This window comes from Phocoena sinus, chromosome 1, assembly GCF_008692025.1.
Source record: "Phocoena sinus isolate mPhoSin1 chromosome 1, mPhoSin1.pri, whole genome shotgun sequence".
NCBI classification, from domain to species: Eukaryota; Metazoa; Chordata; class Mammalia; order Artiodactyla; family Phocoenidae; genus Phocoena; species Phocoena sinus.
Window position 1 is genome coordinate 96,798,472 of NC_045763.1, and position 19,479 is coordinate 96,817,950.

A 19,479-nucleotide genomic window follows, 5' to 3' on the forward strand; every position below is an offset into this window, starting at 1 on the left:
ACAAATGAGATTCTCTGCCTTTAAATAATCATAGGTATATACTGTCAAGGGCAAGATGGGAGTCAGTATTGAAATCATGAGCTGAACATACCACTGAAATACTCACCATGTAGAAGAAAAAACTATCCAAATCACAGAAGCACTGAAAAGTAACAAATGTTCACCTTCATGATCACATGGTGCTGTAAACGTTCAGGGAAGAGTACACACAACCACTACAGCATAAGGACTTGATGAGTGGAAGGGAAGGAGCATCGTAAATGAATACCTTACAATATGCTTGTAGCTCCCAAGAGGTGATTTCCAAAGCAGCTGCGGTGGGCACATAGAAGTCACTGGGTTCTCTCGCAACAAGTGAAACTCACTTTGGGCATCTGCCCTACTGTTTTCAAGTACCTTCAGGAGCCATGTATTCTGGTGAACCCAGAGGGAATACACACTTCAGAGAGCTGGAGTATTAAATGAAACCAGTAGAGAAAATGTTTGTAAGGTACCTTGCATCTGGTAAAGCTCACTGGATAAACCTTTTGCTGAGTTTTAGTTAGGCTTACCCCATTATGGTAAGTTATCTCATGATAAGAAAGGAAAATAATCCTGAATAAAAACTGAATGGTCAGAAGTTAGTGGACAAAAGAATTACCCTATATCTAACAGTTTTCAAACCCACTTAGTTTATGCCTGGCACTTAATAGATTCTTAATTCATGACTACTGTTAAGGTTTTTGTTACTATTACCATTATCATTATTATTCCCAGAACACAATAAGATCCTATGGCTGATTCTTAAAAGGCAATCAGTACCTAGAGAATAGCAGCATTTCAGAAAGCATTAGCAAAGCTTTAAATTCTGGTCCAACAAAAATATACCATTTCTGAATAATAGTACTCTAGGTATTCATTCATTCATTCAACCAGAATTTTTTGAGTAGCCAGAGGTTTAGGGAGCTTAAGGAGCATAACCCCAGCCACGTGGCAGGAGCGTGGATTATGGCATCAGGGCTCTGTGTTTGTTCTTAGATCTCTGGAGCCCTGTGTAAGCACTTCACCTCAGCCCAACTGTTTCCTCCTCTGTAAAAGGGGAATTGCAGTACTTACTCCAGGGACCTGTTCTTGAGGCCTAAATGAGTTACTGTATGTGATTTTGCCAACACTAGTTGTATGGAATAGAAATCCCTCAGGTTAGCTCATGTAGAAGAGAACTTTAGCTCAAACACAAGGACATTTCATAGAGCCCTAGGGTGGGAAGTGACAACCAGACCTGAACTCCCAGGAGCTAAAGGAGCTTTCTAGGCCTCTCAGGGACTGTTCTTGCCTCTCTGCATTATCATTCTGTCTGTAGACCAACTTCCTGTGGTTACTCACAGCTTCCCTGCCCTCCCTAGAACTTCAGCTGCTAAGTGGCATTGGCTTGCGATGACGTCAGCAGAATCTGGGAGGCGGGGGAGGCTGTTTCCAGAGACCTTCTCTAAAAGGTCTTGGCCTGGTAGGTTTCCCAGAATGTGTTTGCAGTAGTATCCTCACAGAGCCTAGTATACTCTGGGGCAGGGTGGATGTTCTACAGATGCTAACTCCTTCTTTCTAGAAGGTGGCAAGAACATTAAAGTCACATAGTAAGTAGCTTGAGAGAGAAGCTGATGCATTTGGTAGGTAGAGGACATTGAGTACTTCTAAATTTTTTATAGTTTTATAAAAAAGTTTTACCATACATTTCACTCAAAGTACACAGTTGAATGGTTTTTAGTATATTCATAGGTGCGTCCGACTATTGCCATAATCAATTTTAGAACATCTTCATCACCCCAAAAAAGAAACCTCGTATGTGCCCAATAGCAGTCACTTCCCACTTTCCCCCAACTCTCCTCCCTTCCCCCCAGCCTAAACAACCACTAATCTACTCTGTCTATGGATTTACCTATTCCGAACATTTCATATAAATGGGATTATAGAATATGTAATGTTTTGTGTCTGGCTTCTCTAAACTTAGCATAATGTTTTCAAGGTGCATCCATGGTGTAGCATGTGTCAGTACTACACTCCTTTTTGTGGCTAAGTAATATTCCATTGTATGGCTGTACCACATTTTATTTATTCATCAGTTAATGGTCATTTGCCTTGTTGTTTTCACTTTTTAGCTATTATGAACAATGCTGCTATGGACATTCATATACAAGTTTCATTGTGGGCATATATTTTCTTTTCTCTTGGGCATGTATCCAAGAGTAAGTACTCTTGGAGCAGAATTCTTGGGTCACATGGTAACTCTGCTTTTAACCTTTTGCAGAGCTACCGGACTGGTTTTCAAGTGGCTGAAACATTTTACATTCCCATTAGCAGAGTGTATGAGAGTTCACATTTCTCCAAATATTGGGTCCTTTTATTCTTTAGCTTCTTAGAATGGGGAACTGCATAGATAACCCTGTGCATTTCATATTTCAGATGCTGCTAATAGGTATGTGGAGACTTGAATTAAGCATTTAGTCTTCAGGATAAACACATACAGAAATCCTCCAGAGGAAATGCCTCTTACTGTGGGTGAAGGGTCTTGAATAGCTCGGGTGTCAGGAAGATCAGATATTTCTAAGCCTGATCTTTACAAAATATTATAATTGCTTCATGAATGAATAAAATCATGAATGATTAAAAACTACATTCATTCATTCTTGTCCAAAGCTACAGCAAAGGCCAGAAGCATTCTTCTCTTACAGGCCACCAGCAGGCACCCCTGAAAGCATCATTATGGCAAACATGTTGGAGGAAAACATTCCAGACACTTAAACACCACAGGAGTCTGGGAGGAAAGACAGATAAAATAGACCAGAACAGCACACACCCAGAAGATTGTTACCAATGAAGCCCTTGCTTTTTGTTTCCATCTTTTCCACTCTTATTTTTGCAGTGACAAAGTTGTTAATGTTGAAAATGATTTTTAACCTATGTCTGTATAAAGCAGCAGTTCAATATTGGATATAACCCAATTCAGTAATCATTTTATTTATAAATAGGAAATACTGGACTAGGTGATGTGGAAGGTGCATAGATTAGCAGAATGTGGCTTCTCCTCTCAAGATTTTTATAATTACAATATTTCTTTTTCTTATGTTTAGGTTTTAATCAGTATGCAACTGATGTCTGGTGACCCATGTTTTAAAACGTAAGTTGATGCTCAGTAAATGACTTATTTGTCTGAAAGTTTAGTAGTAATTTATTTGTTTAAATTTTCACATTCATATTATGTAGTGTTTGTAGGCTAGTACCAGTGAAGGAATAGTTCCTCTTTTAGGAGACTGACCTGACCCTCACAGAAGTTACTATTACTTATTACCAAACAAACTCTCCATGCTCTAAATTATTTAAGCCATGGGTCTTTTGTCATCTTCAGGTTTTGGGTGAAATTATACAAATTTAACTTTTTAATTTGATCTCTGTAGATTTGTCATTTCTTCAATAAATACCTATTAAGTGCCATGTGCTAGGCCCTAATCTATAGACACTAGAGCACGGGTCCCCAACCCCCGGGCCACGGACCGGTACCAGTCAGCAGCCTGTTAGGAACCGGGCCGCACAGCAGGAGGTGAGCGGCGGACAAGCGAGCGAAACTTCATCTGCCGCTCCCCATCGCTTGCATTACCGCCTGAACCCCCCACCCTCCCACCCCCGTCCATGGAAAACTTGTCTTCCAGGAAACAGGTCCCTTCTGCCAAAAAGGTAGGGGACCGCTGCACTAGAGAAACAGCAGTGAAAAAAATAGATCAAGTCCCTGACATCTTGGAGTTTGTACTCTAAGAGGAAAACAAACAGCAAGCTAACAAGTAAATACATACTATAAAGATAGTTATGAATGCTTTGGAGAAAAATAAAGCAGGGTAGGAGAGGCATGGTGTGAGAAGTGTTGCTATTTTATATAGTCAAGGAAGTCCTTCCTGGTAAAGGTGATATTTGAGCAGAGACCTGAGGGAGGTAGGAAGCAAGCCATGCAGATATTTGGGGAAAGAGCATTTGAGACAGCGGTAACAAGGACAAAGGCCTTGAGAGAGGTGGGTGTTTGGCATGTTCAAGTAACTGCCAGGAGACCAGTGTGTCTAGAGCAGACTGGGTGAGGAGAAGGGTGATGAGAGATGACACCAGATGATAAAGGATCTTGTAGGCCATTATAGTAATAGTCTCATAGGCCACTTATAATCTGAGTGAGATACAAAGCTACTGGAGTGTTGGGAATTCCCTGACGGTCCAGTGGTTAGGACTCCATGCTTCCACTGCCGGGGCCCGGCTTGGATCCCGGGTCAGGGAACTAAGATCCCATGTGCCGCACGGCGCAGCCCTCCCCCCAAAAAAACATGCTACTGGAGGGTTTAAAACAGAGGAGTAAAATGTAAAATTATCAAACCTTCTGGCTCCTAGGTAGAGAATAGACAATTTGTGGGAGCAATGAAGGGGCCAAGGGCAGAAATAGGTAGATGAGTTAGGAGGCTGTTTTGTAATCCAAGGTTTTGGGCCTGAGTAAAGAATGGTGTAAATTTATTGAAATGAGAGAGCCTACAAGAGGAACAGGTTGGGAGCTTGGGTATCAGACATGTTAAGTTTGAGATGTCTATTTAACATCCAGCCAGGCATTTTGATTAGGCAGCCGGATATATCATTATAGGGTTCAGTGGGGAGGCCCAGACTGGAGATACAAATTTGGAAATCATGACATCATCAGCACATAGGTACTGGTTAAAGCCATGAGCTTTGATTAAATGACCTACAGGGAATGAGTATAAATAAAGAAAAGGACCACAGACTGAGGTGTGGGACACTCCTGCATGTTAGAGGTCGGTGAGATAGGGAAGAACCAGCAAAGGAGCAATCAGTGAGATAGGAGGAAGGAACCAAAGGAGACTACTGTCCTGAAACCAGGTAAAGAGTGTGTTTCAAAAAGGACGGAGTAATCAGCTGTGCCACACACTACGGAATTAGGTCACGGAAGACGTGGGCTGAGAATTGACCTATGGATTTTGCGGTATAGAGACCATTGGTGACTCTGACAAGCACTGGTGGAATGCTTTTAGACTACGGCCACGTTGGAGTGGATTAAAGAAAGTTTTGGAGGAGAAAAATTGGAGACAGTGAGTGTAAACAATTCTTATGAGGAATTTTGCTACAAAAAAGGAACAGAAAAACGGGGTCATAAATAAAAAGAGGATGTGGGGTTAAGGGCAGCTTTTTATCTTTTTTTTTTTTAATGGGAGATAGCACAGCATACTTGTATCCTGATATGAATGGTCCAGTAGACAAGGAGAAATGTGGTGCAGAAGACAAAAGGGTCAATTGCTAGAACAGTGTCCTTGGATTGTCAAGAGGGATGAAGACAGAGAGTGTGGATACAGATGCATATATATGAGAAGTGGAAACATATAGAAGTTATTTTCAAATTGCTCCTTTTCTTAGTGATACAGGAAATGAGCTAATCATTGAAGAGCGAGGATGGGAAAGATGGAGGTGGGGGTTTGAGCAAAGAGGAAAAAATGTGTAAAAGTCTTCTCAGAGAGCAAGAGAGTGAGCTGAATGGGAAAAGGCAATAGGATGCCTGTCAGCAATCTTGAAGACACTTAATAGTTAAAAATGAAAGTTAGGGACTTCCCTGTTGGCACAGTGGTTAAGAATCCGCCTGCCAGTGCAGGGGACACGGGTTAGGTCGGGGAATATCCCACACGCCACGGAGCAACTAAGCCCGTGCGTCACAACTACTGAGCCTGTGCTCTAGAGCCCGCGAGCCACAGCTACTGAGCCTGCGTGCCACAACTACTGAAGTCCGCGCACCTAGAGCCCGTGATCCGCAACAAGAGAAGCCACAGCAATAAGAAGCCCACGCACCGCAAAGAAGAGTAGCCCCCACTCACCACAACTAGAGAAAGCCCACGCGCAACAACGAAGACCCAACACAGCCAAAAATAAATAAGTTTATACCAAAAAATAGTTAATCAGATATCATATAAATATCTGAGAAAAAAAATACATCTAGAAAAGAAAACAATTAATTCCCTAAGCATCAACTTCCATGTAGCAACATCCATGTAGTTCTCTATTTACATACTACTTTATAAAGATGAAAATGTATATATTTAACACAAATCAATTCTTGATTAAAATTATGCATTTTTGTAAAACTTAGCCTTCCTGTGCTATTTTCTCTCAAACCATAATTTCCTGGCTGCTTTCTTTATTTCCTGCTCTTTTGAGAGTAAACAATTTTTGGTTTCTTAGGTAACAGTATGTTTTCCTAGTGGAATATGTTTAGGGTGAAATGAGAAAATGAGCATTAAAATTTAGTAGAAGAAAATGTATTCATCATTCCTTCTTAGGAGCTTTTTATGAATGTTCGCTTTCTGGCCCTTTCTCTGCCATTTTCTCTATCTGTGAAACTCAAATACTGAAGAGCTCAAAAAGTAGATTCTCTTATGTCCTGTATTATCTCCACAAATGTAATTCTGATACTTTAGAGATTATAGTTATAGATAAAGACTTTTTGGGGGGTAAACTTTGCTATTTTTATTACTTTTAACAAACAGGATATCACATATTAGCCTTCTCCTTTCCTAGACATGCACATATATCAGAATTATCTTCATATAACATATTACCCATCCCTTCCTTTCCTTTAGGACTGTGCCGTTTTGGGGTTTTGTTTTTTTAACATCTTTATTGGAGTATAACTGCTTTACAGTGGTGTTAGTTTCTGCTTTATAACAAAGTGAATCAGCTGTACATATACATATATCCCCATATCTCCTCCCTCTTGCGTCACCCTCTCACCCTCCCTATCCCACCCCTCCAGGCGGTCACAAAGCACTGAGCTGATCTCCCTGTGCTATGTGGGTGCTTCCAACTAGCTATCTATTTAACATTTGGTAGTATATATATGTCCATGCCACTCTCTCACTTCGTCCCAGCTTACCCTTCCCTCTCCCCATGCCCTCAAGTCCATTCTCTACATATGCGTCTTTATTCCTGTCCTGCCCCTAGGTTCTTCAGAACCATTTTCTTTTTTTTTTTTTTTTTAGATTTCGTTATATATATGTTAGCATATGATATTTGTTTTTCTCTTTCTGACTTACTTCACTCTGTATGACTCTAGGTACATCCACCTCACTACAAATAACTCAATTTTATTTCTTTTCATGGCTGACTAGTATTACATTCTATATATGTGCTACATCTTCTTTATCCGTTCATCTGTTGATGGACACTTAGGTTGCTTCCATGTCCTGGCTATTGTAAATAGAGCTACAGTGAACATTGTGGTACATGACTCTTTTTGAATTATGGTTTTCTCAGGGTATGTGCCCAGTAGTGGGATTGCGGAGTCATATGGTAGTTCTATTTTTAGTTTTTTAAGGAACCTCCATACTGTTCTCCACAGTGGCTGTATCAATTTACATTCCCACCAACAGTGCAAGAGGGTTCCCTTTTCTCCACACCCTCTCCAGCATTTATTGTTTCTAGATTTTTTCTTTTTTTTTTTAAAACATCTTTATTGGGGTATAATTGCTTTACAATGGTGTGTTAGTTTCTGCTTTATAACAAAGTGAATCAGCTATACATATACATATGTTCCCATATGTCTTCCCTCTTGCGGCTCCCTCCCTCCCATTCTCCCCATCCCACCCTTCCAGGCTGTCACAAAGCACCGAGCTAATATCCCTGTGCCTTGCGGCTGCTTCCCCCCAGCTATCTACCTTACTACGTTTGTTAGTGTGTATATGTCCATGACTCTCTCTCGCCCTGTCAAAACTCACCCCTCCCCCTCCCCATACCCTCAAGTCCGTTCTCCAGTAGGTCTGCGTCTTTATTCCTATCTTACCCCTAGGTTCTTCATGACATTTTTTTCCCTTAAATTCCATATATATGTGTTAGCATACGGTATTTGTCTTTTTCTTTCTGACTTACTTCACTCTGTATGACAGACTCTAGGTCTATCCATCTCATTACAAATAGCTCAATTTCATTTCTTTTTAAGGCTGAGTAATATTCCATTGTGTATATGTGCCACATCTTCTTTATCCATTCATCCGATGATGGGCGCTTAGGTTGTTTCCATGTCCTGGCTATTGTAAATAGAGCTGCAATGAACATTTTGGTACCTGACTCTTTTTGAATTTTGGTTTTCTCAGGGTATATGCCAAGTAGTGGGATTGCTGGGTCATATGGTAATTCTATTTGTAGTTTTTTAAGGAACCTCCATACTGTTCTCCACAGTGGCTGAACCAATTCACATTCCCACCAGCAGTGCAAGAGTGTCCCCTTTTCTCCACACCCTCTCCAGCATTTATTGTTTCTAGATTTTTTGATGATGGCCATTCTGACTGGTGTGAGATGATATCTCATTGTAGTTTTGATTTGCATTTCTCTAATGATTAATGATGTTGAGCATTCTTTCATGTGTTTGTTGGCAGTCTGTATATCTTCTTTGGAAAAATGTCTATTTAGGTCTTCTGCCCGTTTTTGGATTGGGTTCTTTGTTTTTTTGTTATTGAGCTGCATGAGCTGCTTATAAATTTTGGAGATTAATCCTTTGTCAGTCACTTCATTTGCAAATATTTTCTCCCATTCTGAGGGCTGTCTTGTGGTCTTGTTTATGGTTTCCTTTGCTGTGCAAAAGCTTTGAAGTTTCATTAGGTCCCATTTGTTTATTTTTGTTTTTATTTCCATTTGTCTAGGAGGTGGGTCAAAAAGGATCTTGCTGTGATTTATGTCATAGAGTGTTCTGCCTATGTTTTCCTCTAAGCGTTTGATAGTTTCTGGCCTTACATTTAGGTCTTTAATCCATTTTGAGCTTATTTTTGTGTATGGTGTTAGGGAGTGATCTAATCTCATACTTTTACATGCACCTGTCCAGTTTTCCCAGCACCACTTATTGAAGAGGCTGTCCTTTCTCCACTGTACATTCCTGCCTCCTTTATCAAAGATAAGGTGACCATATGTGCGTGGGTTTATCTTTGGGCTTTCTATTCTGTTCCATTGATCTATCTTTCTGTTTTTGTGCCAGTACCATACTGTCTTGATTATTGTAGCTTTGTAGTATAGTCTGAAGTCAGGGAGCTTGATTCCTCCAGCTCTGTTTTTCTTTCTCAAGATTGCTTTGACTATTCGGGGTCTTTTGTGTTTCCATACAAATTTTGAAATTTTTTGTTATAGTTGTGTGAAAAATGCCTTTGGTAGTTTGATAGGGATTGCATTGAATCTGTAGATTGCTTTGGCCAGTATAGTCATTTTCACAATGTTGATTCTTCCAATCCAAGAACATGGTATATCTCTCCGTCTGTTTGAATCATCTTTAATTTCTTTCATCAGTGTCTTATAGTTTTCTGCATATAGGTCTTTTGTCTCCTTAGGTAGGTTTATTCCTAGGTATTTTATTCCTTTTGTTGCAATGGTAAATGGGAGTGTTTCCTTAATTTCTCTTTCAGATTTTTCATCCTTAGTGTTTAGGAATGCAAGAGATTTCTGTGCATTAATATTTTATCCTGCTACTTTACCAAATTCATTGATTAGCTCTAGTAGTTTTCTGGTACCATCTTTAGGATTCTCTATATATAGTATCATGTCATCTGCAAACAGTGACAGTTTTACTTCTTCTTTTCTGATTTGGATTCCTTTTATTTCTTTTTCTTCTCTGATTCCTGTGGCTAAAACTTACAAAACTGTGTTGAATAATAGTGGTGAGAGTGGGCAACCTTCTCTTGTTCCTGATCTTAGAGGAAATGGTTTCAGTTTTTCACCATTGAGAACGATGTTGGCTGTGGGTTTGTAGTATATGGCCTTTATTATGTTGAGGTAGGTTCCCTCTGTGCCTACTTTCTGGAGGTTTTTTTTATCATAAATGGATGTTGAATTTTGTCAAAAGCTTTTTCTGCATCTATTGAGAATATCATATTGAGATATTCTCTATTGTGAATATCTCCTTCAATTTATTAATATGGTTTATCACATTGATTGATTTGCATATATTGAATGATCCTTGCATTCCTGGGATAAACACCACTTGTTCATGGTGTATGATCCTTTTAATGTGCTGTTGGATTCTGTTTGCTAGTATTTTGTTGAGGATTTTTTCATCTATGTTCATCAGTGATATTGGCCTGGAGATTTCTTTTTTTGTGACATCTTTGTCTGGTTTTCATATCAGGGTGATGGTGGCCTCGTGGAATGAGTTTGGGAGTGTTCCTCCCTCTGCTGTATTTTGGAAGAATTTGAGAAGGATAGGTATTAGCTCTTCCCTAAATGTTTGATAGACATCGCCTGTGAAGCCATCTGGTCCTGGGCTTTTGTTTGTTGGAAGATTTTTAATCACAGTTTCAATTTCAGTGCTTGTGATTGGTCTGTTTATATTTTCTGTTTCTTCCTGGTTCAGTCTCAGAAGGTTGTACTTTTCTAAGAATTTGTCCGTTTCTTCCAGGTTGTCCATTTTATTGGCATATAGTTGCTTGTAGTAATCTCTCATGATCCTTTGTATTTCTGCAGTCTCAGTTGTTACTTCTCCTTTTTCAATTCTAGTTCTAATGATTTGAGTCTTCTCCCTTTTTTTCTTGATGAGTCTGGCTAATGGTTTATCAATTTTGTTTATCTTCTCAGAGAACCAGCTTTTAGTTTTACTGATCTTTGCTATTGTTTCCTTCATTTTTTTTCATTTATTTCTGATCTGCTCTTTATGATTTCTTTCCTTCTGCTAACTTTAGGGTTTTCTTGTTCTTCTTTCTCTGATTGCTTTAGATGTAAGGTTAGGTTGTTTATTTGAGGTGTTTCTTGTTTCCTGAGGTAGGATTGTATTGCTATAAACTACCCTCTTAGAACTTTTTGCTGCATCCCATAGGTTTTGGGTTGTCATGTTTTCATTGTCTTTTGTTTCTAGATATTTTTGATTTCCTCTTTGATTTCTTCAGTGATCTCTTGGTTATTTAGTAGTGTATTGTTTAGCCTCCATGTGTTTGTATTTTTTACAGATTTTTTTCCTATAATTGATATCTAGTCTCATAGCGTTGTGGTTGGAAAACATACTTGATAACGATTTCAGTTTTCTTAAATTTACCATGGCTTGATTTGTGACCCAGGAAAAGATCTGTCCTGGAGAATGCTCCATGAGCACTTGAGAAGAAAGTATATTCTGTTGTTTTTGGATGGAATGTCCTATAAATATCAATGAAGTCCATCTTGTTTAATGTGTCATTTAAAGCTTGTATTTCCTTATTTATTTTCCTTTTGGATGATCTGTCCATTGGTGAAAGTGGGGTGTTTAAGTCCCCTACTATTATTGTGTTACTGTTGTTTTCCCCTTTTATGGCTGTTAGTATTTGCCTTATGTGTTGAGGTGCTTCAATGTTGGGTACATAAATATTAACAATTGTTATATCTTCTTCTTGGATTGATCCCTTGATCATTATGTAGTGTCCTTCTTTGTCTCTTGTCTTTATTTTAAAGTCTATATTGTCTGATATGAGAATTGCTACTCCAGCTTTCTTTTGATTTCCATTTGCATGGAATATCTTTTTCCATCCCCTCACTTTCAGTCTGTATGTGTCCCTAGGTCTGAAGTGGGTCTCTTGTAGACAGCATATATATGGGCCTTGTTTTTGTATCCATTCAGCCAGTCTGTGTCTTTTGGTTGGAGCATTTAATCCATTTACATTTAAGGTAATTATCAATATGTATGTTCCTATATCCATTTTCTTAATTGCTTTGGGTTTGTTATTGTAGGTCTTTTCCTTCTCTTGTGTTTCCTGCCTAGAGAAGTTCCTTTAGCATTTGTTGTAAAGCTGGTTTGGTGGTGCTGAATTCTCTTAGCTTTTGCTTGTCTGTGAAGGTTTTAATTTCTCCATCGAATCTGAATGAGATCCTTGCTGTGTAGAATAATCTTAGTTGTAGGTTTTTCCCTTTCATCACTTTAAATATGTCCTTCCATTCCTTTCTGGCTTGCAGAGTTTCTGCTGAAAGATCAGCTGTTAACCTTATGGGCATTCCCTTGTATGTTATTTGTTGCTTTTCCCTTGCTGCTTTTAATAGTTTTTCTTTGTATTTAATTTTTGATAGTTTGATTAATACTTGTCTTGGCGTGATTCTCCTTGGATTTATCCTGTATGGGACTCTCTACACTTCCTGGACTTGATTGACTATTTCCTTTCCCATATTAGGGAAGTTTTCAACTATAGTCTCTTCAAATATTTTCTCAGTCCCTTTGTTTTTCTCTTCTTCTTCTGGGACCCCTTTAATTCAAATGTTCGTGTGTTTAATTTTGTCCCAGAGGTCTCTGAGACTGTCCTCAATTCTTTTCATTCTCATTTCTTTATTCTGCTCTGTGGTAGTTACTTCCACTATTTTATCTTCTTGGTCACTTATCTGTTCTTCTGCCTCAGTTATTCTGCTATGGATCCTTTCTAGAGAATTTTTAATTTCATTTATTGTGTTGTTCATCATTGTTTGTTTGCTGTTTAGTTCTTCTAGGTCCTTGTTAAATGTTTCTTGTATTTTCTCTATTCTTTTTCCAAGATTTTGGATCATCTTTATTGTCATTACTCTGAATTCTTTTCCAGGTAGACTGCCTATTTACTCTTCATTTGTTTGGTCTGTTGGGTTTTTACCTTGCTCCTTCATCTGCTCTGTGTTCCTCCATCTCTCATTTTGCTTAACTTACTGTGTTTGGGGTCTCCTTTTTGCAGGCTGCAGGTTCGTAGTTCCCGTTGTTTTTGGTGTCTGCCCCCAGTAGCTAAGGTTGGTTCAGTGGGTTGTGTAGGCTTCCTGGTGGAGAGGACTAGTGCCTGTGTTCTGGTGGATGAGGCTGGATCTTGTCTTTCTGGTGGGCAGGACCACATCCAGTGGTGTGTTTTGGGGTGTCTGTTACCTTATTATGCTTTTAGGCAGCCTCTCTGCTGATGGGTGGGGTTGTGTTCCTGTCTTGCTAGTTGTTTGGCATAGGGTGTCCAGCACTGTAGCTTGCTGGCCGTTGAGTGGAGCTGGGTCTTAGCATTGATATGGAGATCTCTGGGAGAGCTTTTGCCGTTTGATATTATGTGGAGCTGAGAGGTCTCTGGTGGACCAATGTCCTGAACTTGGCTTTCCCACCTCAAGAGACACAGGCCAGACACCCAGCCAGAGCACCAAGACCCTGTCAGCTGCATCGCTCAGAAGACAAGCGAGAAAAAAAGAAAGAAAGAAAGAAAAATAGAAAATAAAGTTATTAAAATAAAAAAAGTAAAAATTTATTTAAAAATAATTTTTATGTAATAAAGAAAATAATGAAAGAAGAGAGCAACCAAACCAAAAAACAAATCCATCAATGATATCAAGCGCTAAAAACTATACTTAAAAAAAAAAAAAAAACGGAAAGACAGAACCCTAGGACAAATGGTAAAAGCAAAGCTATACAGACAACACACAAAGAAGCATACACATACACACTCCCAAAAAGAGAAGAAGGGAAAAATATATATATATCGTTGCTCCCAAAGTCCAGTGCCTCTATTTTGGGATGACTTGTTGTCTATTCAGGTATTCCACAGATGCAGGGTACATCAAGTTGATTGTGGAGATTTAATCCTCTGCTCCTGAGGCTGCTGGGAGAGATTTCCCTTTCTCTTCTTTGTTCGCACAGCTCCTGGCATTCAGCTTTGGATTTGGCCCTGCCTCTGCATGTAGGTCACCTGAAAGCATCTGTTCTTCGCTCAGACAGGATGGGGTTAAAGGAGCAGCTGATTAGGGGGCTCTGGCTCCTTCAGGCCAGAGTGGAGGGAGGGGTACGGAATGCGGGGTGAGCCTGTGGCGGCAGAGATCAGTGTGACGTTGCACCAGCCTTAGGTGCACCATGTGTTCTCCCAGGGAAGTTGTCCCTGGATCATGGAACCCTGGCAGTGGCGGGCTGCGCAGGCTCCTGGGAGGAGAGGTGTAGATAGTGACCTGTGCTTGCCCACAGGCTTCTTGGTGGCTGCAGCATCAGCCTTAGCGTCTCATGCCCATCTCTGGTGGCCGCGCTGATAGCTGTGGCTTGTGCCCATCTATAGAGCTCATTTAGACAGTGCTCTGAATCCCCTCTCCTCGCGCACCCCGAAACAATGGTCTCTTGCCTCTTTGGCAGCTCCAGACTTTTTCCCGGACTCCCTCCCGGCTAGCTGTGGCGCACTAGCCCCATTCAGGCTGTGTTCACACTGCCAACCCCAGTCCTCTCCCAGGGATCCAACCTCTGAAGCCCGAGCCTCAGCTCCCAGACCCGCCCGCCCCAGCGGGTGAGCAGACAAGCCTCTCGGGCTGGTGAGTGCCGGTCGGCACCAATCCTCTGTGCGGGAATCTCTCCGCTTTGCCCTCCGCACCCGTGTTGCTGCGCTCTCCGCGGCTCCGAAGCTTACCCCGCTCCGCCACCCGCAGTCTCCGCCCGCGAAGGGGCTTCCTAATGTGTGGAAACCTTTCCTCCTTCACAGCTCCCTCCCACTGGTGCAGGTCCCGTCCCTATCGTTTTGTCTCTGTTTATTATTTTTTCTTTTGCCCTACCCAGTACGTGGGGGAGTTTCTTGCCTTTTGGGAGGTCTGAGGTCTTCTGCCAGCGTTCAGTAGGTGTTCTGTAGGAGTTGTTCCACATGTAGATGTATTTCTGATGTATTTGTGGGAGGAAGGTGATCTCCACGTCTTACTCCTGCGCCATCTTGACGGTCTGTCCTGTGCCGTTTTATAATCTATCCCATACGCAGCTCATCTCAGCGCTGCATGCTGATTATCTGCTCTCCATGTCACCGCTCCTCAGGGGGCTCAAAGGACTAAGCAAATCCCCTGCATCAGAGCTAAGAATCCCCAGCACAACCCATTCACACACAGCGGAGTGGCTAGGGAAAGACTTTTATAACTCATTAAAATAAACGAACTTTACTTAATCCCCAGAAACGTGAAAGTATTTCTCAGGAGAATCAAACTCCCAATATTTGTTTTCTCTTTTCTTTGAGTATCTAAAATTGTGCAGCTGTCAGTAGAAAAGGGACAGCTCTAACATCCGTGTACTTACTGAGTATGGATTGAATAGAAAAATGTTTGAACTGCTGATGTGAAAAGTAAATTCTTTTTACCAGGTTGTATTTCAGTGTATATCAAATATGTAAAATCACAGTACTTGGGAATTCCCTGGTGGTCCAGTGGTTAGAACTCCATGCTTTCACTGCCAAGGGCCCAGTTTTTAAGGTATGGGTATAATGCAAGTTCACTTTTTACTGATGAGGAACCTAAAGCACAGAGCAATTGAGGGACTTGACTGAGTATTTGTCTATAAGACAAAGTTGTAAATAACTGCTGGAGAGGGTCATTGTACTCTTCTCTCTGCTTTTGTCTGTCTTTTAATTTTTCATGATACAAGTTTTCAAAAACCTTCCAGAGAAACAGACAAGAGTGTAGCAGATTCTTAGCACTCTGAGTTAAATTCTAGTTTTGATATTCTATGAACAGATCTGTGACTTAGATCGAACAATTTTTCAGAAACACAAATTTTATACTAAAGCCCGTACTTATGAAGAAGACAGCTGGTAAGTCAGCCTCTAACCACTTGCCCTAAACTCCGCTTTATAGTTCTCTACAATTTGTCAAATACCCAGCAGCTCTCAAAAAGAATGAAGCTGACTCTGAAGAGAAAGCCAACCACTAATGCCTATGAAAAGGATATTTTAAAGGAGAAATTATAGGTACTGGCATTTAATGATTTTGTGGTAAAGCAGATCTAGGGATGATACACTCTCTTGAATAGCTAGGATTCTGGAGCGTTCATATTCTAGAAAGGAGGAAATTGCCACTTGTCCAAATGATTTAATGAATATTACTGTGTCCCAATTTAATTCTTGAAACAACTCTGTGGTGTGAGAACATTGAGGCTCAGAGGTTACAGAACTAATTTGTCCAACTCCCCAGTTTTCTCTCATTCAGTACATGTGCATAGATCGCCTACCCTTTGCTAACATTTACCAAACTCAATAAGACCAACCCCCTGCTCTGAAGGATTCACTATTTATATGGGAGACAGAGGCACAACATATGATGTTACTGAGGCATAGAGGAGAGTCCTTAACTACTCTTCCTTGAAAGCCAGGAAAGTCTTCACTGAGGGGGTGACACTGAGCTAAGTTTAAAAGGATGAATAGGAAATCACTAAGCAGGGGAGGGTGGATAGAGACATTCCAGGAAGAGAAAACAGCTTGCACAAGTTTATAGCATTGTTACAGGGCATGGAGAGAATATTTATGAAATACCAAGTAGGTAGCTGTGTCATTTTAGGAGGTCATTTTTCACATACTCTTAACATTACATGAAATTAAAATAATCCCATCCCTTTCATTCTGAAATTGAACTACATTAAACAATTTCTGATAAGAGATATAAAAACATTTTCAGAACAAAAGGGATAATAGAATAAAAAAGTGGCACGTGATATGCACTCAGTGATTATTTATTCAGCAATTTGAAATTCTCCTAGTAGCTGTTAGGAGATTTCTCCTAATAGCTGTTAGGAGATTAGGAGATTTCTCCTAATAGCTGTTAGGAGATATTTCCTAATAGCTGTTAGGAGATTTCAAATTCTAAATTTGCTAAAATTTTAGATCCTAAATTTGCCTTAATATCAGTCCCTGTGGTTAATGAATTTTCTCCATAATGCTTAGTTGCCCCAGTGTTAGATCAGTTTGTACAGATGGCTGAAATTATCAAGGGTTGGGGTTCTTCAGATTTTTTGAGACTGCAGAATGAGTAGCTCCAAACTGAAGGTATTGCTCAAAGTGATATGGCTGTGAAGTCAGGCTGGACAGGGAAGAGCGGAGCCAGAGGGATACTGATGGAGAGGGAGAAAGGGAAGAGGCCACACGGGGCGAGTTCTGAAGGGCTGGAAAACAGGTCTAAGAGGTAGATGGTTGGAGACACTGTAATCAGGCCAGCTGTGAAAGGAAAAACAAAAGATAGTGGCATTAGAAAGATAAGAATTTAGGGAGGTTCCCTGGCCGTCCAGTGGTTAGAACTGGGTGCTTTCACTACTGTGGCCCCGGCTTCAATCCCTGGTCACAGAACTAAGATCCCACAAGCCATGCGGCATGGCCAAAAGAGTAAAAATAAGAATTTAGACAGGCAGGAATGCATCGCCATCAGTGATTAGTGACTGTGACTACAGACTCCATTCTTTGTAAGTGTATGTCCTTTACATGTTAGTATTTCTTATAGAATATTGAATGCAGGAGGTTTTTCACCAAGCTGTTTGACATTGTTTAAAAATATGCATTTTGGTAATTGAAGAGGTAGGTCTAGGCCAGACTGCAAAGGGCCTTGTATTGCCATTCTGAGAACTTTGAGCTTTATCCCATAGGAAGCTATTGAAGCATTTTTTTGTTTGTTTGTTTGTTTTTTGACATCTTTATTGGAGCATAATTGCTTTACAATGTTGTGTTAGTTTCTGCTATATAACAAAGTAAATCAGCTATATGTATACATATATCCCCATATCCCCTACCTCTTGTGTTTCCCTCCCACCCTCGCTATCCCTCCCCTCTAGGTAGTCACAAAGCACCGAGCTGATCTCCCTGTGCTATGTGGCTGCTTCCCACTAGCTATCTATTTTACATTTGGTAGTGTATATATGTCTATGCCACTCTCTCACTTCGTCCCAGCTTACCCTTCCCCCTCCCTGTGTCCTCAGGTCCATTCTCTAAGTCTGTCTCTTTATTCCTGTCCTGCCCCTAGGTTCATCAGAACCTTTTTTTTTTTTTTAAGATTCCATATATATGTGTTAGCATACGGTATTTGTTTTTCTCTTTCTTTCTTCACTCTGTATGACAGACTCTAGGTCCATCCACCTCACTACAAATAGTTCAATTTCATTTCTCTTTATGGCTGAGTAATATTCCATTGTATATATGTGCCACATCTTCTTTATCCATTCATCTGTCGATGGACACTTAGGTTGCCCCCATGTCCTGGCTATTGTAAATAGTGCTGCAGTGAACATTGTGGTACATGTCTCTTTTTGAATTATGGTTTTCTCAGGGTATATGCCCATTAGTGGGATTGCTGGGTCATATGGTAGTTGTATTTTTAGTTTTTTAAGGAACCTCCCTACTCTTCTCCATAGTGGCTGTATCAATTTACATTCCCATCAACAGTGCAGTAGGGTTCCCTTTCCTCCACACCCTCTACAGCATTTACTGTTTGTAGATTTTTTGGTGATGGCCATTCTGACTGATGTGAGTTGATACCTCATTGTGGTTTTCATTAGCATTTCTCTAACGATCAGTGATGTTGAGCATCCTTTCATGTGTTTGTTGGCAATCTGTATATCTTCTTTGGAGGAATGTCTATTTAGGTCTTCTGCCCATTTTTGGATTGGGTTATTTGTTTTTTTGATATTGAGCTGGATAAGCTGATTGTATATTATGGAGATTAATACTTTATCAGTTACTTCATTTACAAATATTTTCTACCATTCTGAGGGTTGTCTTTTCGTCTTGTTTATGTTTTCCTTTGCTGTGCAAAAGCTTTTAAGTTGTATTAGGTCCCAGTTGTTTATATTTGTTTTTATTTCCATTTCTCTAGGAGGTGGGTCAAAAAGTATCTTGCTGTGATTTATGTCATAGAGTGTTCTGCCTATGTTTTCCTCTAAGAGTTTGATAGTGTCTGGCCTTACATTTAGGTCTTTCATCCATTTTGAGTTTATTTTTGCGTATGGTTTTAGGGAGTGTTCTAATTTCATTCTTTTACATTTAGCTGTCCAATTTTCCCATTACCACTTACTGAAGAGGTTGTCTTTTCTCCATTGTGTATTCTTGCCTCCTTTATCAAAGATAAGGTGACCATATGTGCATGAGTTTATCTCTGGGCTTTCTGTTCTGTTCCACTGATCTATATTTCTGTTTTTGTGCCAGTACCATACTGTCTTGATTACTCTAGCTTTGTAGTATAGTCTGAAATCAGGAAACCTGATTCCTCCAGCTCCGTTTTTCTTTCTCAGGATTGCTTTGGCTATTTGGGGTCCTTAGTATTTCCATACAAATTGTGCAAGTTTTTGTTCTAGTTCGCGAAAAATGCCATTGGTAGTTTGATAGGGATTGCATTGAATCTTTAGATTGCTTTGGGTAGTATAGTGTTTTTCACAATGTTTATTCTTCCAGTCCAAGAACATGGTATATCTCTCCATCTGTTTGTATCATCTTTAATTTCTTTCATCAGTATCTTATAGTTTTCTACATGCAGGTCTTTTGTCTCCTTAGGTAGGTTTATTCCTAGGTATCTTATTCTTTTCGTTGCAGTGGTAAATGCGAGTGTTTCCTTAATTTCTCTTTCAGATTTTTCATCATTAGTGTATAGGAATGCAAGAGATTTCTGTGCATTGATTTTGTATCCTGCAACTTTACCAGATTCATTGATTAGCTCTAGTAGTTTTCTGGTATCATCTTCAGCATTCTCTATGTATAGTATTATGTCATCTGCAAACAGGGACAGTTTTAC

General features: G+C 40.0%; 1 protein-coding gene across 2 annotated transcripts in view; it reads left to right on the top strand.

The window, feature by feature from the left end:
• FAM102B (family with sequence similarity 102 member B) overlaps window positions 1-19,479 on the top strand; it is a 108,412-nt gene that overhangs the window by 63,527 nt on the left and 25,406 nt on the right. For both annotated transcript variants that reach the window (XM_032609196.1, XM_032609203.1), the window contains exon 5: window positions 3,105-3,151. In XM_032609196.1, coding sequence (XP_032465087.1) covers window positions 3,105-3,151 — 47 coding nt within the window. The remainder of the gene's footprint in view (window positions 1-3,104; window positions 3,152-19,479) is intronic.